Genomic DNA, 26,335 nt, shown 5'->3' with positions numbered 1-26,335 from the left:
GTGTTTGAGGAAATATATTTGGTGAGTTCCATAAATTTTTTGAGGAAATATATTTTGAATAATCCTGAAAAACTTCAAAGGATTAAGGATTATTGTTATGAAAGTTATATAAAGTTAAGGCTAATAATGAATGTTCTTCTAATATTATATTGCAAGTTTCGATGTTGTTGTTGAGGATTGAGGAGAGGAGGGGGAGAGATGACTATGATTCCTATGTGAATAATTTGATTGACCTTGGGGGGAAATTGAGTTCGTTAGATTATTGTTTTCAAAAAGTTGAACCCCAACATTAAGGGCCCCCACGGCATAATATCTAGGAGGATGTAAATCATGAATCTGGTGTGCACAAGAAATCCCTAACTTTGAGAGGTTGCTCTTACACTGCTGCTGGTGAGACTCAATCACTGGTTATTCTTTCCAAACTGCACCTCTATGACCAGTTGAGTTGCCCATGCAGGCGAGTTTGTTAGATTATTACTTACAAGGTGTGTTGTCAAGAACACCTAATTATGATATTTTAAATTAGTGAAAAATTAATGAACTGAAATATCCATTGTTGCAAAAAATTGTTAGAGATTTCTTAGCTGTTTGTATTTCTTTTCTACTATTGCCTTAGAATTTGCTTTTAGCAATATGGTTGTAGATTGGTTTCATATATCCAAATATGTTAGAACTAATAATGAACTTTACTTTATCAAAATATATATATATATATATATATATATATATATATATATATATATATATATATATATATATATATATAATCACTTCCTTTGGTGAGTTCCCATTGAAGTAGGTTTTCATATATCCAAATATGTTAGAATCATTGATGTATCCTCAAAATTAGTTATTAAATAAATGTACTTTTATGCTTTATAGAAGAGATTGTGTACTTTTATGCTTTATAGAAGAGATTGTGTACTTCAAAATTTAGAGATTTCCAAGATTTACCTAACATTGTGTACTTTTATGCTTTATAGAAGAGATTTCCAAGATAAATGCTTTAGGTGTCACTAATTGTATATTATGTATTAGTAGGAGCCATCCAATCTAAGTGTGTATAAATAGCAACCCCTAACTTTGAGATTGGCATTATGAACTTTGTATTTTGAACTTATACCACACCCACATGCATGGCTTGATCAATCTCTTATTTATTTATTTATTTTTTTTGAATAGTACTAACTCTATTACATTGCACTATCTGTTCATCTATACTTTCTCAACTTGTTGAAGCATAAAAAGTCAACACTGCATCCACTAAGACTCAATCTCATGACCTCCCATATAGGAGCGTCACTACATGCCATCTGAGCACAATGTAAGAATTATTTATTAATTAACACTCTTTATCTCCTTGTGATCCTTTATCAACTAGGATCCCAAGGCAAGAATTACACAATGCATAGCCTTAGTGGCTGTGAATTTTCTTCATTACTCAATTTTAAGTCTTTATATATATATATATATATATATATATATATATATATATATATATATATATTTGAATGGTTATATTGGACCATTGATCTAAACACCAACATACATAATATACAATTATACATGTTTCATTATTTTTGTTGAACATGTAGAAACCAAAAAAACAAAAAAACAAAAAAAAAAATTATTTATAACCTAAATAATCTAATTAAGGGCACATAATATCCTCCAAGATATTATTACTATATTCACCAATGAAGAAATCATTATACTATTTACCAAAAAAATTTTGGCATGCAATGATTGGTTTGGTAGTGAGAATCCTCAGAACTTGAAGTTCTCTTTCAAGTAACACACCATCTCTTGCTGCACCAATTAAAGGGGACAACAAGAATCAATAAAAATGGAGAGCATAGCATTAAACTTGTAGTATATATATATATAGAGAGAGAGACACAATTGTTATACCATCGACCATGTTCTACCTTTCATTGTGGATCCGAGTTCAAAAGTTATGTGTTTGCAGTTAACATATTATGTGTCTACAATTAATAAATTATATATATGTAAATAAATTAAGCATAATATGTTAACTGCAGACATATAATACGTTAGTTGTATATTATGTGCTTGCAATTAACATATTATATGTTTGTAGTTAATATATTATGTCTTCAATTTATTTATAGAATTAATTACATGCACATAATATGTTAACTGCAGACACATAATCTGAATGTCATTTTGAACTAGAGTCAACCATGTAAGGTGTACCTTGGTCCATGGTATAATTTGGCATAGAGAGATGGATTGCAGATTAGTGAGAGTGAGTTCATAAATCATAATTATAAGATGTATTAAATGGAGCATATATAGGGGGGATTCAGAGCTTCTTCAATTCAGCGTATATATGTTTTATGTAATGACAGAGTAATGGCAGAAACTTACAATAATACAGAGAAGAATGCATCCAGTGGCACCAGGAAACAAAGCATACCAATAGTTAAGCTGATGTAGCTTAGCTGCATCTATGAACAATATAGGCAAGCTCGCAGCTGTATGCATATATGTCAAAGTAATTATTAATTAATAAACATCTTAATTAGACGACTTATTAGTTATATGATTTTACAGAAATTAATGCATGCGATGTGCAGAAGAAGAAGGGTTAGGGTTAGGGTTACCGGGAGGATGAACAGCACGAGTGTAAATCATAAAGGCAATGGCAGCAGCAAGAGCAGAGCTCCTAGCCAACCATCCTGGCCCAAAAATGGTGAAAGCCAATACCCCAAATGCAGCGCAACCTATTTGCGCCATAAACATATTGTACTTCTGCAGGTAATAATCAATTCAAGATCAGCGAGGGCATGGTTGTAGTAGGCGCTAGGCGTTAGTCGGGAGGTAGAGTAACACTTAGCGCCTAGACAACCTAGACGGCTAACTAAAAAAAATAATGCACACGTACGGGTATATATATATATATATATATATATATATATATATATATATATATATATATATATATATATATATATATATATATATATATATTAGCAAGGCCGAGTCGGCCACGTTAACTTGGCTAACTTGACCGAAATGGACGAGTTAACCCAGCCTAGTCGGTCGAATTAGGCGCTAGGCGCTCGATTGCCTAGACAGACGCTTAGGGGGGAAATCACCACGGCCTAGGGGTGCCTAGACCGATTTTTGCAGTAGTGTAAGAGGGATACCAATCAACAAAAAAGAGTAAGACACGAGCTACTTCTTGTTGAGCATATAATAATAATAATAATAATAATAATAATAATAATAAGGGGTTATTTAAAAAATAATAATAATAATAATAAGGGGATGTTTGGTTCAGGTTATATAAGATAACCAATGTTATATTTGATTGGTAATATAAGATTCCCATGTTTGGTTCAGGTTATGTAACTTTCTCATAACCTCCGCATTAAGTTTTTAGCTATTGGAAGGGAATGTGAGATACCTTCCAATTTCTTAGGTAATCTCACATTCCCTTGTCTTATTACTAATGTTGAGCTTTAGACATTTTAATCAATTTATCTTATTACCGTTGGTTTATTTACATTCTTAGTTTTAAACCAAACACAGGAATCTAACATTCCCAACAATCTAAGATTCCCTAAGGTAATCTAACATTCCGTGAACCAAATGCCCCCTAAGAGTTAATTCTATTTTTTTTTTTTCATTCTTTCCAATAAGTGACAGTCCACTTTTAGTTGTTCTGATTCTTTTTTAGAACATTCCCTTTTGATCCTAGTATTATTGTAGTATAACCATTTATGGTTCCCAATCAACAAAATCATTGAAATATTGTTAAATACAGGGACAATTAATTTTGATTTTTTTTGGGGTACAAAGTGGGTTGACTTACTATATATTTTTTTTAAATCATAATTAAAGACAATTGTCCTTTTACTTTACGGAATTTAAACAATTTTATTGATGGGAGACAAAAAATGGTCATGCCACAATAATAGTAGGACCATAGAAAAATGTTCTGAAAAAAATGACTAAAAGTGCATTGCCACCTATAAATCTAGAATAAAAGATAAAATTAATTCTAATAATAACATATAAAACATAAATGCACCGATCACTATTAGTATGTTGAAATGAAACACATATTTCAATTATTGCAAGTGAAAGTTTAGGTACAGAATATGTCAATTATTACAGACACATAAAATCAGTAGTTAATGGTATAATTTGCCCATGTTGGACCTTTTGTAGTCTTGTCCAACCCACCTCCAAGGATAGTTATGCTGTGCATCCGTATGTACCATGTATGGTGCATACGGATGCCAAAACGACGTCGTTTTATTAAAAAACGCGCGTCTGCCCTTTTAAAAAAATTCAGGTTCAATTCCCAGCAACAACATTATATTGTTCATTCATTTTGGAATTTAGTTCATAGATTATGGAATTATAGTTCATCGATTATGGAATTGTAGTTCATTGATTCTGAAATTTTAATTTATAGATTATGGAATTTTAGTTCATTCATTCTTGAATTTTTAGTTCATAAATTAGATTATGGAATTATAGTTCATCGATTATGGAATTATAATTCATCAATTATGGAACTTTAGTTCATATGTTGTTGCTGGGAATCGAACCTGATTTTTTTTAAGGGGAGACGCGCGTTTTATTAAAACGACGTCGTTTTTGCATCCGTATGCACCATGCATGATGCATACGGATGCACAGCATAATTTGCCCACCTCCAAAGTTCAATTAAGCTAAAATGAAACCTATGAAAAGGGCTGAAAATGAGGGGGAAAAAACAGAAAAAGAAAAGAAAAAAAAATACATGATTTATCTTGTTTGGGTTTGCACTGCTCTATAGCCTATATAGAGTATAGACATCACAAGTCTAAGACCCTCTTTAGTATAGCTTACTGTTTTTCATTTTTCATCCTTAATTTTCCAAAATTTTCTATATTTTTATTTTTAATTGAAAACTTTAAAAACATTTTCAAATTGAGTTACTTTTCAATTTATAAAATATACAATTATACGAAATTCTATTTATTTTTCATATTAAAATACAAATGTCAATGACCAAAAAAAAATGTCAATGATGGTCGAGATATATATCGCAAATCGTTATATCGTGGACTAGGATCCATCATGAACATTATGAATCCTGCCACCCTGATCCAAATTATGTACCTACAATCAATATAATATGTACATTCACTTTATTTATCTATAATTAACGTATTATGTACCTTCAGTAGGTACATGATCTGTTAAATAAATGTACATAATATATTAACAGATATATAATCTAGACCAAGGTTCACAATGCGTGGAAAATTATTGTATAGACCACGATCCAAAGTGATGTCGTTTTGATGTTTTTTAAAAAATTCCTTGCCCTGTGCGCGTGTTAGAATAATGAACATTTTGGGGTAAGATGTATTTTATGAGTTAGAATAATGTAGTTTACGTGTTAAGAATTTCGATGTATCAAGCTCTGTCGCTTTTAAATAATATGAGATTTCTAAATATACAGCATCAAACTAAATAAATACTCAATTTAAAAAAAAAAAGTTGAGAATTAAATTTAATAATTCATTAGAGAGAATTTTAAAAATATAAGTATCATTATGTATGTTGATGTTGTTTGAAGGAAACAAGGAGATGCTAACAAGTAACAAGTAACAATGCAAATAAAGTTGTGTATTGTTGTTTGTGTTAAAGTCAAAATGGGAAGTAATATTCAAAGGTCAAAAGCTGAATTTGTACTGTTTGATGTCTTTATTATGCTTAAATAGTTACGTTAAATGTGCGGCCATAACATCAACTTATTAAAATAATTTGTACAAATTAAAATAAGAAAAAATAGTAATTTTAATCCCTCAATTATATTAGAATAGTCAACTTAATCCCTTAATTATACATGTAATCTCTTTTAGTCTTAAATTGTTAGTTTGATGGTCATTTTAGTTTTTATCTTAAATAGTTATTAAAATTAACGGTGATAAAATGATATATGTGTATATTTACCAATTTACTCTCAAAACACATATCAAATAAGTAAAAAAAAAAACCAAATTTTAAATAAAAAACATTATATAGTTACTTTGTTTTCTTTGTAAATTTATTTATTTTTAACAAACAAAAATAATTTTATAATGAAATATTTTCAAATGATTAAGGAAGCTAAGAAAAGACATAAAGTGAAAATAAAATGTAATATTTTTAATCAAACAAATTTGATTCCTTTCAAACAAATGTAGTATAATTAAGGGAGGAAGTTGGCTATTTAAAAAAAAAATCACCATTCTAGTTCCTCAATTGTTTCTTAACAATTAATGTAGTCTTTAATTTTTAATTTAAACTAATTCGATCTTCGAATTGTTTAAAATTTTGTAAATTAAATTCTTCCGAGGGATCCAAAATGATGATTTTTTTTTCTATTTTCAAAGTATCTTTAATTCGATTATTGAAGGGTTTAATTGACAAAATTTTAAACAATTCGATGATCAAATTAATTGAAATTGAAAACTAAGAACTACATTAATAGTTAGGAAACAATTGAGGGATAAAAAAAAAAAGAGACTAAATTGGCTATCTAGTATTATGGGGGAACTAAACAATTCTACTGCATACACTCTCAAATTTTACTTCCTAACGTGGGTACCAAGCAAAATGTCGAATGGAATAGAATTTAGAAGTAAAATTTAGGAGTCCACGTAATAATTTCCAAGACTAAAATGGTGATTCTCTAAAAAAAAAAAAAAAGGTGGGTTTAGTTTAGAGTTACCCTAGCGCCAGGAGAGGAGGGAGTGGCAAAGAGAACAGCACAAACAGCTCCCAATGGTGCAATGGTGATAGAAACCCCTTTTGGAGCCAATATTTGGTCAATCTTTCCCAGTATTGCCATTGCTGCGAACGCCCCTGCAACCCAGCCGGCCCATACAAATCAAATGAAATTCAATTCGATTATGCAAAAACAAAAAATTGAATAAATAAAATTAAAAGTGATATGACCTGCAGAAGGCCAGAAGATGTCACTGAGAGAAGGGGCATTTCCCTTGTCAGGCAACCATCCATCCCAAACAGACACTGATGATGAAGATGATGATGCAAATATGGTTACTAAATCCCTTCTCCTCTTTGCCTTTCTTTGTGACCCAATACTAGATTTTCCAACACTCAATCTAAATCTGCAATGCTGCTGCGACACAAATAATAATGGGTTTGGTGGCAAAAGAAATTGAGGATGGAAATTCAGCTGCAATTGCAAACTCCCCATTCCTTAATCTGCGAATTGACCGAATGATGTTGTCCGATGAGAGGACAAAACAGAAAGAAAAATACGGTGGTGGTTTCGGTGGGGGAGAAGGAGTTAGTTGATAGTTGAGGTGACTCTTGAGGACACCGAAAGGGCAGTGATCCCAGGTGAGCTCTGCTCAACCCAATACAATATTGTCCACTCCATCTATCTTTATTATATTCGCAGCAATTGGTTTTTGTTTAGTCGTGCCCACTCTTCATCAATTACAATGGAAGGAATTGCCACATTATAAAAGGACTTGTTACATCATACATGGCGGCTAGCTAGTTTTTTTTTTTTTTTCTTTTTGGGATAAGGGTCAAATAGGCCATCCAACTGCACAGATAATGCAATTAGACCACTGAAATTTGTTACATCATACATGGCGGCTAGCTGGTGTTTGCTTCGAGTTCTACTATACATCTTCTAAATATCCCAATTGTGAATTGAATAGACCATATTTTATCTATTGTAAAATAATGTACATTCAGTACAAAAATAATGTACATTGTATTTAGGAAATGTACATTATTTTTATTCTGAGTATACATTATATTATATAATGTACATTCAATACAAAAATAATATACATTTAATATATTAAAAATGTACTTTTTATTATGATCCACACAATAATTTGCCTAAATCCCATGTTGTTAATGCTAGTCCTTCTGCACCAACGAAGATAAAATAAAAACAAACTTTGTTATCTGTTTTTGTGACGGTCTCTGATCATGACAAATTCCCATGGCCCATATTTGTTTAAAGAAATTGTAGTCATTGTTGGTTTCTATCATGTGACTTTCATTCTTTCACTGAAACAATATAAAGTCATTCTTCTGTCATTTTTTAAATCACCCACTGAGAATTCAAGGTACCATTTACTAACAAAAAATTATTCTCTATTTTTTAAAATTAAAATTGAAAATTTATTTACATATACTTATTTTCAACGCTTTAATATATATATATATATATATATATATATATATATATATATATGTGGAAGGGATCAGGTGCATTTGTTGCTTCCCGTGCGGATGTACGGTAGATTAATGTGCGTGAGGTTTATACTTAATGTGCGTGAGATTTGTACTCAATGTGCCTGAGATTTGTACTTAATGTGTGTCATGTTAATATGCGTGAGTTTTGTACTTAATGTGCCTGAGTATTGTGCTTAATGTGGGTGCGTATTTCAGAATTACGAGCTCAGAAGGAAGCAGAACAGAAACTCACGCACATTAACGCCCAAGCTTCTTGTTACTTCTTCCTTCAATTTGGCAGATTATCAACTACCTTCAGTGCAGTTGAATGTTTATATAAATGACACACGCACAATAAAATTTGCACAGCAACTAAGTGTGGATTTCTGTTGTATTATTCTCATAATTTTTAACCACCATAGCTCGCCTCCGCATCATCATCATCAGGGAGGGGGCAAATGGCTACTAGGGGTGGGGAAGAAGCTGACATCAATATTTTCTGCTACATTTTACACATTGAGGCACATTAAGTAGAAATCTCAGGCATATTAAGCACAACACTCACGCACATTGAATACAAATTTTACGCACATTAATCCACCGCATATCCGCACGGGAACCTTTCACTATATATATATATATATATATATATATATATATATATATATATATATATATATATATATATATATATATACACACTCAAAATACTCCATAATAGTTAATACATTATCAATAACAATTAACAACTTAATTTAATACTAAATATTAATATATAAAAAATAGAGGAAAAGAATATTAAGTGTATTACACTACTGTCAGTTTGCTAGACTCTTACATGACTCAAACCACAGGACTCAAACAGTCATTTCTATCATATTTATTTCAGTGGGCGGCAACATCTTAGCTAGTTAACATCGTGATTTGCCTCAGCGTCGGCAACAGGCAACTGGAGGTCTGGAGCTGTCGACTAGAGTGGAAGTGGCGATGGCGAGGTGGAAGAGGTCATAAGGCAGGCAGGCAATAGTCGCAGAGTTGGAGTTGTAGTCGCAGAGTGTTACGTCGCAGCGTCGGCCGTCGGGAGATGAATCTTGAAGTGCGATAAGCTTCTGAGCTTGCTTTGTGTTGGAGGTGGAAGTGCGAAAGAAGAAAGAAGAAAATAAGGTAGAAAGAAAAAAAAATGACATCGGCCGGATTCGATGGGTGAACTTGGTACTGTTCACCTGTGAATTTTCAGTTTTGAAAACAACTTTAGATTGTATTCCTAATTTCTTGAAAAAAGGAGAATAATTCTCAATTTTGGAAATGAGAAAATATCATGGTAAACACCTAGATTGTTTTCAATTTTCAATTTCCAAAAATGCTTGAAAATTTCCTGTTAGTAAACGCTCTCCAAGTCTCTTATTCCTTCATCCTCAAAAAAAAAAAAAAAAAAAAGTCTCTTATTCCTTCTTTTCTCTTGACATCTAAGCAGTAGTTTAAAGCATTCCAATTATAGATAGGGAGTTAATTAGTGCATGTTACTATAGAGTAGATGTGTAACCTTGGGAAACAACGACATTCTTTATACCTTGCACGTAAATACCGGTGAAAATTTTCTTTTCTAAAAGGCAGTGAACTTTGTTCACACCACAACCTTAATCCTTGTTGCAATATCCTTTTCCCCAACATAACACTCATCACCAACACTTGTTTAGTTCGTGGGAAATAATTGTAGAGGAATACAATTTAAATTTAATAGAAGAAATATTACTAGGAATATTGATTCCATTATTTGATTGGATTTGAAATTGTAAGGAATAATGAGCATAAAGATCAACATACCTCTACAAAATAATAATGATAATAAAAGTAAGGGTGAATCAACGATTTGGTCCCTCAGTTATTTGCGACTTGTCAATGTTGCCCTTCAATTGCGTATTCATCGATTTAGTCCCCGAAAATAATTGTTTTTCGTCAATTTAGTCCCTATGGCCGTATTCCGTCAAGACTCAGGCGAGAGCTCCGATTTGCCCTGGGCATTTTGGTCTTTTCACGCCTTGTTCTTCATTAACTCTGACCAAGCTTCGCCGGAGAAACTCAAGCTCGCCGGAGGGAGCTCCATCAGCTTTAGTCATTTCATGTATTTAGTCTCTTCCATCAGCTTCATCTCTCTCTTTTGCCCTCTTCGTGTGTCAGGAACCATTACTCCTCCCTCCCTCTTTGTCAACAACAGCTAGGCAGTAGCTGCGGTGCACCAACGGCAACACCGGCGGACTTGCGAACTTCTGTTAGCAAAAAACTCCGACGGAACATCAACGGGACCAACAACAGTGTCATCCATCTCCGGTGAACAGAACAACGACTGGGCAGTAGCAGATTAAAGTGGCGACGAGGTTCGGTGGTGGCTCTCCCTCTCATCAATAATGTCGGTTGCGAGCGGGGTGGGAGCTTCGACGGTGGACTTTGGAGTGGCACGGCGGTGGCAGAATAGAGACCTTCATCTCCTTCGTCCCCTATTTCTCCAGCGTGATAGAGGTCAACGGTGGTGGTTCGGTGGTTGTGCTCGGTGGCGGTTTCTGCAACGGCAAACAAGAACAACAGCTACGGGCCGTGGTCCATCCTTCTCGTCTGACCGCAACGAGGAGCAGCAAGTCAGCAGCGACGAACCTTCCCTCCGGCGAGCTTGAGCTTCTCCGGCGAAGCTTGGTCAGAGTTAATGAAGAAGAAGGCGTGAAAAGACCAAAATGCCCAGGGCAAATCGGAGCTCTCGCCTGAGTCTTGACGGAATACGGCCATAGGGATTAAATTGACGAAAAACAATTATTTTCGGGGACTAAATCAATGAATACGCGATTGAGGGGCAACATTGACAAATCGCAAATAATTGAGGGACCAAATCGTTGATTCACCCTAAAAGTAATTGTCATTTACAATGATGTGTTAGGCAAGTGTCGGTCCCCTATCATCATCTTTCATAATTTGTTTTCTTCTCATTGGACCCCCTACCCTAACAAAATGTTTGTCACCCATATTAATGGCTCATTCTCTAAATTATGATTGTATCTATAATTTACCATTTAGTTATGAATGAAGTAGCGTGTTTAGTCCCGACATTAAGTATTTGTCTCAACTTGACAAAAAACTCAAAAACCCTCTGAGGTCGTTTGGTTCACGGAATGTCAGATTACCTTAGGGAATGTTAGATTGCTGGGAATGTTAGATTCCTGTGTTTGGTTAAAATTGGGGTATGTAATATAATCATGTTTGGTAGGGTTATCTTTTATTCACACACTATAATATCCTTAACATATTTTCATATATTTTAATAAATTTTAAAATTAAAATAAATAAATAAGATAACGGTATCATATATAATTACATGATTTTAAAATATTAACTAAAATATTGAACTTGAGAAACAAAATTATTTTATATACTAACCTAGCATAAATATCCCATGGTGATATTATGATATCAAAATATACGATTGAGAAAATAACACTTTTCCTCCTGAGTTATATGCTTATAACACTTTTTTCCATGAATTATTCATGTACTCACATTTGTCCCCTCAGTAATGCTACAACTTATACGTCACATATTGAGACCAGGACAATCTGAAATAACAATGCAATAGTATGTAATGAACCTTGAGAGCAACAGAATGTAAAAGGAAGAGCAGAACAGAACTGCTAGGGGAAGAAGAAGAAATTCTGAGAGTGTAGGGAGAGAAGTGAGAGAAAAGATATTTCAATTGATTAATATCCAAGCATAAAAACCTCCAGTACAATATTTCCTATTTATCCTAAGAAGAAGAAAATATCTAATACTCTGTAACAACTAACAATTCCACAACAAACTACAGCCTAAGGAGTAAAACGGCGTTACATAGTATTCATTCACATCATTCATGTGCTAAAATATTCTGATTGTTGAGACTTGAGAACCGTAATGCAAGCAATTAAGCAAGCAAATGTCAGCATCAGTAAGAACAATTGGTTTTACCTTTCCACAAACATAAACCCTTCCTTTGTAATTTTGAAGACGACCTTTTGAAGAGTTGAATCATGGTGAAAATCGGTACCTAGTCGTCTCTGGGGATAATTGATTCTTTTCCATAATTCAGCTCAACTGGATGAGAAGTGTTGCTGCAGAAAGGAGAAACATTTATAAATTTTGATAAAGAAAAAACTTAACTGATGAATGTTAGATCGGATAAATTGACCCATTTGTTGTTACAACCATAAATGCCAAACACTTACCTTTGCATAACCTTAAACATCCCTGTGCCCATCTGCATTGGAATGCCCATAATGATGCATTCACCGACTCCTTCAATTTTGTCATCCCGCCCACTTACAGAAGCATTGAAAAGGTGATCAGCAGTCTTCTCAAAGGAAGCTAAAGTCAATACACTGTCTTTCATCTTCTGCATACCAAATCTAGTAATTCCTAATACTTCACCCTGAATGAATTGCAAGAACCTTTTGTTATGTTAAGCTGGATAAACACTGAAAAGTATGCAAGTTTCTGGTATCACTACCTTAAAAGTCATTAGATCTGCTAGAAGCATCATGTGACGTAAATCTATAGTCATTCCATGTTTTGACATGGTTTTCCTAATCTCATGAATTATACAACTTCTTGCGGCTTCAATTCCAAGTACTTGATTCACTTCCATGATGTGATTGCTTGTTGTATTACGTCCATCAACTCCAGCTGTGCCCATAACAGCTAGAAGACCAGTCCTACAAAACATGACTAAATATTAGGGGAAACTAACTTTTATCATGACAAGTAACATTCATATTAGTGGCCATACCCTTCCACAGGCAATTTGTAGTTTCCCTTTTTGCCTTTCTTGATCACAGCACATTCAACAGTGTTGATACCCTGGCGAGGAAAACAAAATAACTGTTGTGAATCCACACAATTGAGCAGATCAAGAAACCAGTCACTATAAAATAAAAATTTATTAAAATTCAAATTGTGCCATTGAATTAATTACCTACCTTCACAACAACCCCGGGAAGCTTATTTTTGAGACGGTGGAGTTCAAAATGAAGTTTACTTCGATCAGCATGAGGGATAACTTCCAGCTTTCTACGATCTAAAACCCTGATGTGCTGAAGGAAAACGCATATTTTAACGTTGAGCTGTCACAAGATGAATAGAAGAAACTTAAATGAATTCAAGCAAATCCTTCCTACCTGTTCCTTCAACTTCAATTTTTTAGTCTGCAAAATTGATTCCTTAACAATATAAGCATCTATGGAAAGATATGAAGTTTGAATTGCTTCCATATCAAGCACTATAACTATGGATGCTACTCTCGCAGCCATCACTATCTCAATACCCTTGGCAACCTACAAAGGAAAATCAGCTTAGTAATAACCAACATACTAGCTAGTTATTATTATTTAAAAGATGGAGAATAAGATGACTACCTGACCAAGAAGAGTTTTTTCAATACGACCCTTTACCATTCTAGCAAAAGCTAGATCATCATCACATGAAAGTTTTGCTTTAATAAACGGTGTGCTGATCCTTTTGGCTCCATTTATAATTTCTTTTAAGCGAGGAACACCAAGTGTAACATCTGAAAAGGTGTTAAAGAAACATTCTAAAGAAAAAAAAAATACAATCATGACTACTAATAACGATTCAGTTGGCCAAGAAACCAACTAAATTGGAGCAAAACCCAACACCAATCGAAACAAGGATACTCATGCTTGCAACACCAGCAAAGTGGAAAGTTTTTAATGTCATCTGCGTCCCTGGTTCTCCAATGCTCTGAGCTCCTATTGCACCGATTGAAGTTCCGTCTTCTAATTTCTTTGCATGATAACGAGAGATGCAGATCTCTAGGAAAACCTATGGCATTGGAAACACATCAAGCTGTTTTTGAGAATCAGGGCATATTACATCATAGCAACACATAATTATATTATGTACATCACCTAGCTAGGCAAAAAATCTACAACCACATGGAATTTATGTTTGAAGTATGAAAGCAACTTTGACAAATCTAAAGGATAAGATCATCATTCAACTTCAAATGCATTAAAGCTAGGGGCTATCTTTGAAAATATATAATACACATTATGCTAACTGTTAAGAGTCCGACATTGATAAAATAAGAGAGAACATATGGGTTCATAAGGCCATGGGTTAGACTAGCTAATTGGTTGGATTCAATCTTTTAGTATGATTTGGCTCATGTGCATTATAGCCCAGTTGAGTGACTCAAGCCCAATCTTAGTTTATAACACTAACAAACATGGTATATTGGTGAAAAATATACCTGTAGTTGCTTTCTTGTTACACCTGATATATTTAAAGCGATACTTTCAAGAGCATCAAGATCCTCCCCTGCATTATGTTCCCCATCAAGTTTCAGATCTTTCCGTGTTTTCTCTAAGCTTGCTACACAGTTGTTTTCAATGAATTGTTTTAATGATTCGCAGAAGGCCTTTGAGCACCCCCCATCTGGAGTCATATCATGTTCTGAAAGCCTTCTATGCACCACCTGTTGGATTTCTGATGATGACAGACTCTTTTCCTCTCCAGGAGGACATGTTGCCTGTCAAAATAAATGAATCAAGATTGCACTCAACCTGGAAATATATGTAATTGAGAAGAGATCATAAAATTTGAAGCTTCTACCTTAACTTTCATAAATAATCTATTAAAGTTCAGAGGATGCCCTTTTTTCTCTTCCATCTGTGCAGGGTCCATACCATCATCACCATACTCAAATTGCACTATGCATGAACTTGCATTTCTCACGGTTCTGTCGTACAAAATTGAAAGATCCTCCAGAGCCTTCATAAGCCTCCGAGACATATACCCTGTGTCAGCAGTTTTAACCTGTATAAATAAGAAAGTTTGAAAATGATTAAATATTGGTCTAGATGTTTAGTGGGGTAAAACATAATCTGTAATTTTTTTTTTTAAATGAAATTAATACAAATTAGCATCATTAACTACTGAAATAAGACAAAGATTAAAAGCATTACCGCTGTGTCTACAAGGCCTTCTCTTCCACCCATAGTGTGGAAAAAAAACTCAGTAGCACTTAAACCATCATAAAATGAACTGGCGACAAATCCTTTAGCCTGCATTTACAATCATATGGATAAAATTGATGTTAGACTATACATTGTTACGTACATTCAGCTTAATCTTCACATAACAAAAAGAAAGATAAACATGATCAAATCAAATAATTTAGGAGGGTTTGAAGCCTATTCAGTGTTTCCATTTAAATAAACTAAATTCTCAGTCTAGTTAAACTAGTACCAGAATTATGATTTGACAGTCTACCATTTAGAAAGCCAATATAACATTTTAAAAAAACATAAAGAACTTACAGCTGGAAATTTTGATTTTGTAGGAAAATGAGGAAGACTCCGGTCAATGAATCCATTTGGAGCACGACAACCCCCAACAGATTGCTGGCCGACACATGCAATCATCTGACTAATATTGAGATCTGAGCCTTTTGAACCACATTGATACATAATTAAGGGGCTATTCCTCCAATGTAGTGTATCAGTACACACCTGCACAAAAAGGGTTAAAAAGGCTACTATACCTATTTCCTCATAACACAAGCAAACTCAGAAAACATATACACACTATTTGGCTTATAGAGTCTTTGCCTTTTAAAAGGTTGAACTTTTAGAATAGAGAGAAGCAGCGCCAAATTACCAGTTGCCCAACCTCAAATTTGAGAAATTATATTTAATATTTTGAAATTTTAATTACAAAATTAGAAAATATTAGTGTATTTAGTAAACGGAAATATTAACACACATGATAACAATAAGTCTGACAAGCTAGACCTAAATTTATGTTATTTTTCAATTGCCATAACTTTAGGCTCAATTTAATAGTGATGTAATATTTTCAGATCAGATAATAATGTAATTAATCTTCTAGATGCAAGTATACAACTATATTGTGTACTAGATACCCAAAAGGTTCCATTGAAATACCCTAGCTGTTACTGTACCTATCAATAGGATCTGAAGTTCTAAATAGCAAATTATGTTGTCATTAAATGGACACAGATCTAACTGGGAAAAGCTGAGTCTAAAACTTTGAAATGTTATCCAGGTGACTAAAGGTTAAACCAGAAAGCTAAAGGAAAAATAATGCCATGTTAATGGCAGGATCAGTAGCTATGAAATAGTTATAATATAACTTATAAATGGCCACTGTGCATTCCCTTTCTTTCTACAGTAGTTAGGATGAGGATGGTTCCATCAAAGCACAGACAAAATGATTGCAAAAAGATCTTACTCGCCCAGTTTTCACTCGGATACCATTCAGTTCCTTTGTTATATTGGCTTCAAGTGTCTGTGCAGCATCACAGCCAGGTTGAAGCTCAAGTTCCCCCTTGTTAAATGAAGCTATATACGTTTCACATGTCCCATACCCCTTCTCTATTTCCATTGTCTTCTTTTCAACTAACTCCTTTCTTGGTTGGACATCATCGATGCCAATTGAAAATCCATGATTCCCTATCCAACGAGCACTGTCATAATGCAACAGCAGGAATTGTGCGAAGATAAATAACCTTTTCAGTTAACTGAATATAGCAAGATATAATGAAATCAGAGTAACGATTGAACAAGTACCATTAAAAAAAACTACTTAACACAAAATGCATATCAAACTCTATCCAACCATCATTAAGCTTATACCATGAAGAGTGTTATAGAATATTCTGTGTGATTGAGTATCCTATATTTTAGGAAACTAAAATATTAGCATACCATATCAGTTTAGATCCAGCTTGTATTTAAGGGGTAGTTGACTAACCCTAAAGATATAGAGAAACAGGAAGGACTCTCCAGAGGTATTCTCCTCTCTCCAGTATTCTAACATGGTATCGAGCCAGTAGAATAGAGTGTTTTTTTTTCGGCGTCTCCGATCGTCACCGCCGGTCCAGGGTCTCTCGCCGTCGTCCGGCGACCTCGCCTGGAAAGTTTCCCGGCGATCTGACCTGCGCGTGAGCCTCACGCGCCACCGCTGTCCGCTGCTTCCGTCCACACGCGCCGGCACGTGCGCCGTCTCCGGCGATCGGAAATCTTTCCGGTCGGTCTTCCCAGGGTCGCCTGAGTTTGGGGGTCTCGGTTCCGGGCTCAGTTTGGACCAGTTTCGCATCGGTATTTTCGGTTCTAAGGTCAGGTTGTTTCGTAACCCTTCGGCCCAGTTTTTTGCGTGATTTGTGATCTGTTTGGGGTCAAATATTTGTGGGAATGGCTGAGAATAGGTCTGTGGTTGTCACTGATATAGTTCCTGTTAGTTCTAAAATCACGGATTGTAAGCTTAATGACTCTAATTACTTGGAATGGATTCATGTCGTTAAACTTTATCTTACTAGTTTGGATAAGAGTGACCACCTGTCCAAACCTTTGGCTAACCAAGATGCTACTTTGGTACGAGATGATGCCCGTTTGTTCCTACAAATCCATAATTCCATTGATGAGGGTATTGTTGGGTTCATTAGTCATTGTGCCTCTGTTAAGGAGTTGATGGAGTATTTGGAATACTTGTACGCTGGGAAGGGGAATGTCACTCGTGTTTATGATGTTTGCAAGTCTTTTTTCCGTACTGAAAAACGTGATTTGTCTCTCCCTGCATACTTTATGGAATTTAAGAAGACTTATGAGGCACTTAATCAACTTATGCCATTCACTGCTGACATTAAAGAGCAGCAAACCCAACGTGAACATTTGGCTGTTCTGAGTTTTTTGGCAGGTCTCCCTTCTGAGTATGACACGGCGAGGTCTGCAATTTTTAGTAGCTCTGCAATCCCTTCTCTTGCTGATATTTTTCCCCGTCTAAGTCGATCGATGCAATCGCAACCAAATATGCCTGAGGCTGCCATCCCATCAAATAATGCTCTTGTTGGCCGTCATCCTCGCAGTGGGAATGGAAAAAATTCTCAGGGATACGCTTCTGGTGGTATTGTGTGTCATTATTGCCATAAGCCTGGACACATAAAAAGGGACTATCGGAGATGGTTGAGGGAATGAGGAAATCCAACTGGTAATGTTGCATCCACAACTGAGGCATCTTCCAAGATGGTCACTGTATCTGCTGATGAGTTTGCCGAGTTCTCTCAGTATCGAGAATCTTTAAAGCGTTCATCCTCCTCTTCAGTCACTGCTATTGCTGACTCAGGTAATGCAACTACGTGCCTTCTCTCATCCTCCTCCAAGTGGGTTATAGACTCGGGTGCCACGGATCATATGACAGGTAACTCTAGTTTGTTTTCCACGCTTTCTTCTCGCCCACATAGTTCCCCCGTCACTTTAGCAGATGGTTCTACCTCCCATGTTCTTGGGTCCGGTACCATTACGCTCATCCCCTCGCTCCCCTTGTCCTCTGTCTTGCATCTACCCAACTTTTCGTTCAACTTAATTTCAGTCAGTCAGCTTACCCGTGATTTAAACTGTTCTGTTACGTTTTTCCTTGATTATTGTCTGTTTCAGGATCTTTTGACGAAGAGGGTTATTGGTAAGGGGCGCGAGTCTGGGGGCCTCTATATTCTTGACACCACGAGGCGAGAGCTTATTGCTTGTTCAGGTGCTGTCACTCCAGTAGAAGCTCATTGTCGTTTGGGGCATCCTTCCCTTCCCTTGTTGAAGAAATTGTGTCCGCAGTTTTCAAGTTTGTCTTCTTTACATTGTGAGTCGTGTCAGTTGTCCAAGCACCATCGTGTGCCTTTGAGTCCTAGAGTTTACAAACGAGCGTCTGCTCCTTTTGAGTTAGTGCATTCTGATATTTGGCGTCCGTGTTCTGTGACCTCTAAACTTGGTTTTAAGTATTTTGTTACGTTTGTTGATGATTTTTCCCGAATAACATGGTTATATCTAATGAAGTCTCGTTCTGAACTTTTTGAGGTGTTTTGTGGATTCTGTGTTGAAATTGAGACTCAATTTGGTGTTCCTGTCAAAGTTTTACGTAGTGACAATGCAAAAGAATATTTTTCGTTCCCCTTTGTCTCTTATATGCGTAAGAAGGGTATGTTACATCAGTCCTCTTGTGTTGATACACCTTCCCAAAATGGGGTCGCTGAACGAAAAAATCGGCATCTGCTTGAAACTGCAAGGGCCTTGATGTTTCAAATGGGGGTTCCCAAGCAGTTTTGGGGTGATGCCGTTTCCACAGCTTGTTTCTTGATCAATCGAATGCCCTCTGCGGTCTTGGGTGGGAAAACACCTTTCCATACTCTGTATCCTTCAAAGCCTATGTTCCATATTGACCCGCGTATATTTGGCTGCGTGTGCTTTGTTCGGGATGTCCGTCCCCATGTCACCAAGTTAGATCCCAAGTCTTTGAAGTGTGTGTTTCTTGGATATTCCCGTGTGCAAAAAGGGTATAGGTGTTACTCTCCTGAGCTTGGTAGGTACCTTGTTTCCATTGATGTTGCCTTTCATGAGGACGTCCCATTCTTTCCTTCATCCCCAGATGCTGTTCGTAAGGGGGAGGAGGATGATATATTGATGTATACGGTAACGTCTTCTGTTCCTTCCCTGTTCCTACCCCTCCTGTCTTACAAGTGTATTCTCGTCGACCTCGACCTGACGCACTCGTACCGGCACCGCCTCCCATTCCAAACTCAGTACCGACTCCGTGCCCTGACACCACCTCTGTGTCATCAAATCCAGTCTTACTTGATGAACGTTCGATTGCCACCCGGAAAGGTAAACGTACCTGTACTTATCCTATATCCTCTGTTGCATCATATGATAGGCTGTCACCTGCCTCGTGTTCTTTTATTGCTTCCCTTGATTCTATTTCCATTCCTAAGACTGTTAGGGACGCCTTGTCCCATCCTGGGTGGCGAAATGCCATGGTTGAGGAGATGAACGCTTTGGATCACAATGGTACTTGGGAGTTGGTCACTATGCCTGCGGGTAAAAGATCTATTGGTTGTAAATGGGTGTTTACTGTCAAAGTTAATTCTGATGGGTCTGTGGCTCGATTGAAGGCTCGTCTTGTGGCTAAGGGATATGCCCAAACTTATGGAGTTGATTATTCTGACACTTTTTCTCCTGTGGCTAAGCTTACTTCTGTCAGGTTACTCATCTCAATGGCTGCCATTCATGATTGGCCTTTGCATCAGCTTGATATCAAGAACGTCTTTTTGCATGGGGATCTTCATGAAGAGGTATACATGGAGCAACCTCCTGGGTTTGTTGCTCAGGGGGAGTCTGGGAAAGTATGTCGTCTTCGGCGATCGTTGTATGGGCTGAAACAAAGTCCACGTGCATGGTTTGGAAAATTTAGTCAAGTTGTTGAGAATTTTGGAATGGTGAAAGGCAAATCGGATCATTCCATGTTCTACAAGTGGTCCAAAACAGGTATCATCTGGTTGGTGGTTTACGTAGATGACATTGTCATTACAGGGAGCGACACCGAAGGGATTTTGTCTCTCAAGTCATTTCTTCACAGTCAATTCCAAACAAAACATTTGGGACCACTGAAGTATTTCCTGGGTATCGAAGTTATGAGGAACAAAACAGGTATATTACTCTCCCAACGAAAATATGTTATTGACTTACTCTCTGAAACGGGAAAACTAGGTACTAAGCCATGCAATACTCCCATGATACCGAACTTGCAATTGTCAAAGGAGGGGGAATTGTTTGAAGATCCTGAGAGGTATAGGAGATTGGTTGGGAAGCTAAACTACTTGACCGTAACCCGTCCAGATATTGCATACCCAGTTAGCGTTTTGAGTCAGTACATGTCATCTCCAACTATTGATCACTGGACAGCTGTAGAGCACATCTTGAATTACTTAAAGGGAACCCCGGGACACGGAATCTTGTATAAGAATCACGGTCACACTCGGATTGAGTGTTTTACTGATGCGGATTGGGCAGGTTCCAAAGAGGATCGTAGATCAACAACTGGATATTGTGTTTTCTTTGGAGATAATCTGGTTTCCTGGAAGAGTAAGAAGCAGAATGTAGTCTCTCGTTCGAGTGCAGAGTCTGAATATAGAGCGATGGCACAATCGACGAGTGAAGTAATGTGGATACACAACCTTTTGTATGAGTCTGGTTTCAAAGCTCCAATTCCTGCAAAGCTATGGTGTGATAACCAAGCTGCTCTTCATATTGCATCCAACCCGGTGTTCCATGAACGAACTAAGCACATAGAGATTGACTGTCATTTTGTACGTGAGAAGATACAACAAGGGTTAATCTCCACAGGATTTGTGAAGACAGGAGAACAACTCGGAGACTTATTCACGAAGGCCCTTACTGGAACCCGAGTCAGTTATTTGTGTAACAAGTTGGGCACGATCAATGTCTTTGCTCCAACTTGAGGGGGAGTGTTATAGAATATTCTGTGTGATTGAGTATCCTATATTTTAGGAAACTAAAATATTAGCATACCATATCAGTTTAGATCCAGCTTGTATTTAAGGGGTAGTTGACTAACCCTAAAGAGATAGAGAAACAGGAAGGACTCTCCAGAGGTATTCTCCTCTCTCCAGTATTCTAACAAAGAGAAACTTCAGGCATAGCCCAGGTCTCATATCAATACTTTCTTAATTTCAGGCATCCTGAAAAAGAGTTTGCTCTAGTTTGGGAAAAGTAACTACTCTTTTTACCTTAATTATTATCGAACTTAAATACTAACATGAAATGAAATAGTTGGTGATAACCGCAAAACTGTTTCAGTGAGAAACAACTATTTAGTGTGCTCAAATGTACAATAGCAAAGATAAGAATATGGAGTAATTAGACAGGTTACGACCAAATGACAAAAAACTATATAGAGTTGTGAGTTGACCTTTATCACGACTTAAACAACTTTAATTGAATACATTTAATGACCATTTGACTAAAAGCAACCGATTGAAGGTGACAGTTATACCATCTGGTGGTTTAGCAGAAGAAAAAATGGTTCAAATACATGGGCGGATCCAGAAATATTTTCCAGTGGGGGTATGCCAAAAATGTAACTATGTTGAAGCAAGGATTCGAACCCAGACCATTTCTAAACTCAAACACATATCTTACCATCTAATCTAACCAATCTTTTGTATATACTATAATATACATATATATAGAGTAAATGCCACCTATGGTCCCTCGGGTTTGGTGGTTTCACCACCAATAGTCCCTAACTTCCGTAATTACCATCCGTCATCCTCCGAGTCGCGAAAAGTGACCTGCAACCATCCTTCGTTACTTCCTTCCGTCTCAGACGTCAAAAGTGAGGGTATTAACTTTTGACGCCTGAGACGGAAGGAAGGTAGCAGGTCACTTTTTGCGACTCGGAGGATGACGGATGGTAATTACGAAAGTTAGAGACTATTGGCGGTGAAACCACCAAACTCAAGGGACCATAGGTGGTATTTACACCATATATATATATATATATATATATATATATATATATATATATATATATATATATAAGGGCTATATATAGGGTAGGGGTGGTGGGAGGGGGGCAGCTGCCCCCACTGTAGCTCCGCCCCTGTTCAAATAAATATACTTAAGTAATGCAGGGGCCAAATAAATACGGATGAGCATAAGAATCCAACACTATGTGTTAAAGCAAGTTTGGTGGACTACAAAAGAATGAAACAACACAAATATAGAATGAAAAATGTGTGACAAAACTTGCAATTGAGAAAAAAGAAAAAATGTGAAGTGCATAGGAAACAAATCTCATCAAAAGGACATGTATAGATGTGCAAATATGCAAGGAAAATGCTGAGAAGCTGTTAGAAATGCCATAAACATACCTCAACTTTGCAAGCCGATTCATACATATTGCAGCACCATGTGCGTTATAGTCCCTTAGCAGCACAGAATAAAGTCCATCCTTGTTTCCATTTCCTATTGCCCATTTCACAAAATACACATTCATAGTTTAAGTTAATTTTTTCCCTATTTAACAACAACAAGAATAATGAACATTTCAATGACAACCTTCTCGATATTGTTAACATAAATGGTCTATGAAACATTAAGACTAATTCTCATTTTTATTTTTCATAAACACAATAAGCTGGTGCTTACAGCACTGACCACAATTATGCAATGGGCTTTACCTATGACTTACCTCCTTACTTCAACATGAAGTAAAAAGTAAAATGGTGACATACGAAATTTCAAACCAACATACTTGTGGTCAACATCTGCCATATTTAGATAATTATCCAGTATCTAGATAGCATTTCCTATAAATCATGATGTGTGAGTAGAACTTTTAGAGCTTGAGAATTAGGAAACAAAATACAGTTGCATTGGGATAAAATAGAGAACAAACAAATGTGAATCTGTAGTAATCACAATACAAATTATTATTTAGAATAAAATTTTCAATAGCCATGCATAAAATTACTTGATTTTAAAAAATTGTTAAGTCAGATAAAGAAAAAATCAAGATCAGTAGAAACTATTTATACAGAACAACAAATAACTTCATGTTAAAAACAACATTACATATATATATATAAAGGGATGAAGAGAAGATGAAGAAGATGTATTGGCGTTGAAGATAAAACAATACTTGGTGAAACTATAAGCTTCCAGTGGAAGAAGAAAAAATATAAATGAGCAATATTCAATATCATATACAGTAATGAATACAAACTTGAATGCAGGGAAAAAAAAATACTCCGTAGAAAGTAAAAAAGGACACCATTAACCCAAAAAAGTAATATAAGACTAGTATAGAATAAAATTTAAATGATGAATAAAAATTGGAAATTCACCTAGTGTGGCCTTTCCAAGTTGCCCACTTATCAGCTCACTGTTGCGGAAGTAAACAAACCCATCACTTGGGCACATTGTCTCTAGACCTTTTTTGTCGTGGTAACTCTTCTCCTGAAGAGTAAGGTTTACGTAGACTCTCATTTTACTATATGGACGTAGAAGCACACCAAATAACTGTTTTCCAGTCCAAAGCTCAACTGGCTGCAAAAGCAACAAAACAAATTTTATTGTATCTTTTTTCTAAATTTGAAAACAAATTAACTCCTAAGAATGGGATAAGGAAGAGAGCAATAATATAGAAATGCATTTCATTCTAGAAACTTGATCAAACAAGAACTATGGAGTTCATGAACCAACCTTAATTAAAGCTGGAGTTGGCAAATCAATGTGATCCATCGCATCGCCCATGTATGAACACATAAGTGAAAACGAAGCACGATCGTAAAATGTGTCCTTCCTTGTAATGAGAAAGGAAGATGTTAGAAAATCCTGTGTAGAAGCAACCAAGATTTCTCCATTCTTTGGGGTGCATAAATTGTTTTGGACCTGCATTACCATCAGCAGTATGTTAAAACAATGGCAGAGTATTAGGAGATAATGTTGCCATATTTAACAATTTTCCTGTTGGTCTATTTCACACACACATTGAAGAGTGACATATATAACTAGTTTTATGATCTCATGCTGATTAAAATAACATTTAAAGCAGTATTGGAAATTGGAATCCAAAAATATATTGGATATAAAGGTTATGAGTTTATCCAAATGAAGGAAATTGAACAGTTCACAAAATACTTGGCAAATAAAACACAAACAAGAAAAACTTAGGACAAAGAACAAATCAACTCTTGACATAAGGTATTGAAACCATTGCAATATTAGCCAGGGCTGAGAAAAGGAGACTGAAACTATTTGATAAAACAGCGGACACCAAAATTATATATCTGTAGCCACATAAGAATGTACTGAACACTGATTGACTAAACATTTTACCCCCATCAACAAAAGAGCCTCTGTGCGCGCCTCTACTGTTTGTGGTACATGCATATTCATCTCATCACCATCAAAATCAGCGTTGTAGGGATTGCAAACAGATTCATTAAATCTCAATGTGCGCCATGGCATAATCCTTGCCTACACCCAAAGAAAATGTTAATATCAACATAATTAGACACAAAAAACAGTTTTCAAAAAAAAAAAAAAAAAAAAAAAAAAAAAGACACTAAAAACAATTTTTTGAGTAATCAGTCACCCGATGGCACATGATAGACATTCGATGTAAACTTGGTTGTCTATTAAATAGAACAGCATCTCCATCTTCCAAATGACGATCAACTATGTAGCCATATTTCAATTCATCAGCATGACGCTTTCTACTAGAGTACATTAACGAACTGCAAAATTGCAAATGAACCAAAAAAATTTAAAAATCATCATATACAAATAGTATTGAGAAGAAATTGGAATTTACAATCCTACTTACATCTCGGTACCATCAGGATGCTTGATATACTTCGCACCAGGGTATTTGTTGGGCCCATTGCGAACACATTGCCTCAACTTCTCTATGTTGTGTCGTGAAACACGCTCAGGAAATGTTAAAATTCGAGCCATTAAGATAGGAATTGCTACCTGCAAATTATATCATCATTTTCTGTTTCTTTGTTGAACAGAGTGGTAAAACCATGGTAAAACACAATACCTCAGTGATTTTAAGATTTGGATCGGGTGAAATAACAGTGCGTCCAGTATATTCAACACGCTTGCCTGACAGATTTCCACGGAAACGACCTTGCTTTCCTTTGAGGCGCTGAACAAAGCCACTTAGTGGCCTGGAAGCTTGCATTTGTGGTGGCAATCCACGTACATCACTATTTATGTACTGTGCAACTTCCATTTGGAGATCAACCCAGCTAGCCTGAGACAATTTTAAAACATAAATAGGGCTAAAGGAGCAAAAGCCTCCAATTCAAGAAAACCACAGAATATCAGCACAGTGCAAACCATAATGGAGCACAAAACGTATTAGACATTACCATGTCAAATATAAACTTCTATAGATGGCAATTGTTTTAAAGGGAAGAAAATATTTAATTAACCACAAGAATTCTCAAATCTCAGTGAAGACATAATAAAGGCATCTACTTCTGATGTTTAAATTTTTTAAATAGGTTACACATGTTGGCACAACACGAGAGTATCTAAAATGCATAAATACAGTGACAACATGAAAGCTGAAAATAAAATAAATTTAACAAAAGTAGAGAAAATGTCATATTAAAACTTAAGAAAATCTTAGATAACTTAAGAAAACCAAGGGAATCACATTCCCTCAAGAGAAGGGAAAA

General features: G+C 35.8%; 2 protein-coding genes and 1 long non-coding RNA gene across 5 annotated transcripts in view; 1 reads left to right on the top strand and 2 right to left on the bottom strand.

Annotated features, from left to right (window-relative positions):
* Positions 1-1,504: 1,504 nt before the first annotated feature.
* Positions 1,505-7,399, bottom strand: LOC109191840. The gene is made up of 5 exons (XM_019342520.1): positions 6,970-7,399; positions 6,743-6,876; positions 2,628-2,775; positions 2,392-2,498; positions 1,505-1,809 (listed from the first exon to the last, which is right to left on the bottom strand). Exons 1-5 carry the CDS (start codon positions 7,232-7,234, stop codon positions 1,768-1,770), a joined length of 696 nt encoding a protein of 231 aa, XP_019198065.1. The 5' UTR covers positions 7,235-7,399; the 3' UTR covers positions 1,505-1,767.
* A 4,555-nt stretch (positions 7,400-11,954) lies between these two features.
* LOC109191882 (DNA-directed RNA polymerase III subunit 1-like) overlaps positions 11,955-26,335 on the bottom strand; it is a 28,334-nt gene continuing 13,953 nt past the window's right edge. For all 3 annotated transcript variants that reach the window (XM_019342556.1, XM_019342555.1, XM_019342557.1), the window contains 20 exons: positions 25,690-25,905; positions 25,471-25,619; positions 25,240-25,381; positions 24,981-25,121; positions 24,345-24,533; positions 23,987-24,188; positions 23,012-23,105; positions 16,528-16,762; positions 15,594-15,785; positions 15,240-15,338; positions 14,887-15,090; positions 14,525-14,803; positions 13,947-14,094; positions 13,668-13,819; positions 13,431-13,586; positions 13,233-13,346; positions 13,043-13,113; positions 12,764-12,968; positions 12,483-12,685; positions 11,955-12,368 (listed from right to left, as the gene is read on the bottom strand). In XM_019342556.1, the coding sequence (XP_019198101.1) occupies positions 12,305-12,368; positions 12,483-12,685; positions 12,764-12,968; positions 13,043-13,113; positions 13,233-13,346; positions 13,431-13,586; positions 13,668-13,819; positions 13,947-14,094; positions 14,525-14,803; positions 14,887-15,090; positions 15,240-15,338; positions 15,594-15,785; positions 16,528-16,762; positions 23,012-23,105; positions 23,987-24,188; positions 24,345-24,533; positions 24,981-25,121; positions 25,240-25,381; positions 25,471-25,619; positions 25,690-25,905 (3,255 nt within the window). In that variant the 3' untranslated portion in view covers positions 11,955-12,304. The remainder of the gene's footprint in view (positions 12,369-12,482; positions 12,686-12,763; positions 12,969-13,042; positions 13,114-13,232; positions 13,347-13,430; positions 13,587-13,667; positions 13,820-13,946; positions 14,095-14,524; positions 14,804-14,886; positions 15,091-15,239; positions 15,339-15,593; positions 15,786-16,527; positions 16,763-23,011; positions 23,106-23,986; positions 24,189-24,344; positions 24,534-24,980; positions 25,122-25,239; positions 25,382-25,470; positions 25,620-25,689; positions 25,906-26,335) is intronic.
* On the top strand, positions 18,361-18,920 carry LOC109191883. Its single transcript, XR_002056009.1, has 2 exons — positions 18,361-18,492; positions 18,729-18,920. It is a non-coding gene; the product is annotated as an uncharacterized LOC109191883 (long non-coding RNA).

This window comes from Ipomoea nil, unplaced genomic scaffold (assembly GCF_001879475.1).
Source record: "Ipomoea nil cultivar Tokyo-kokei standard unplaced genomic scaffold, Asagao_1.1 scaffold1721, whole genome shotgun sequence".
Classification (NCBI taxonomy): domain Eukaryota; kingdom Viridiplantae; phylum Streptophyta; class Magnoliopsida; order Solanales; family Convolvulaceae; genus Ipomoea; species Ipomoea nil.
Note: the sequence above shows the minus strand (reverse complement) of the source record. Positions and strands in the feature narration are given on the sequence as shown.

Coding starts and splice junctions, on each gene's coding strand:
- LOC109191840 (XM_019342520.1), bottom strand. CDS start 7,234: ATGGGGAGTTTGCAATTGCAGCTGAATTTCCATCCTCAATTTCTTTTG. Junction 6,877..6,969: donor CATCTTCTGGCCTTCTGCAG/GTCATATCACTT, acceptor GCTGGGTTGCAG/GGGCGTTCGCAGCAATGGCA. Junction 1,810..2,391: donor GCATTCTTCTCTGTATTATT/GTAAGTTTCTGC, acceptor TAATTGGTGCAG/CAAGAGATGGTGTGTTACTT.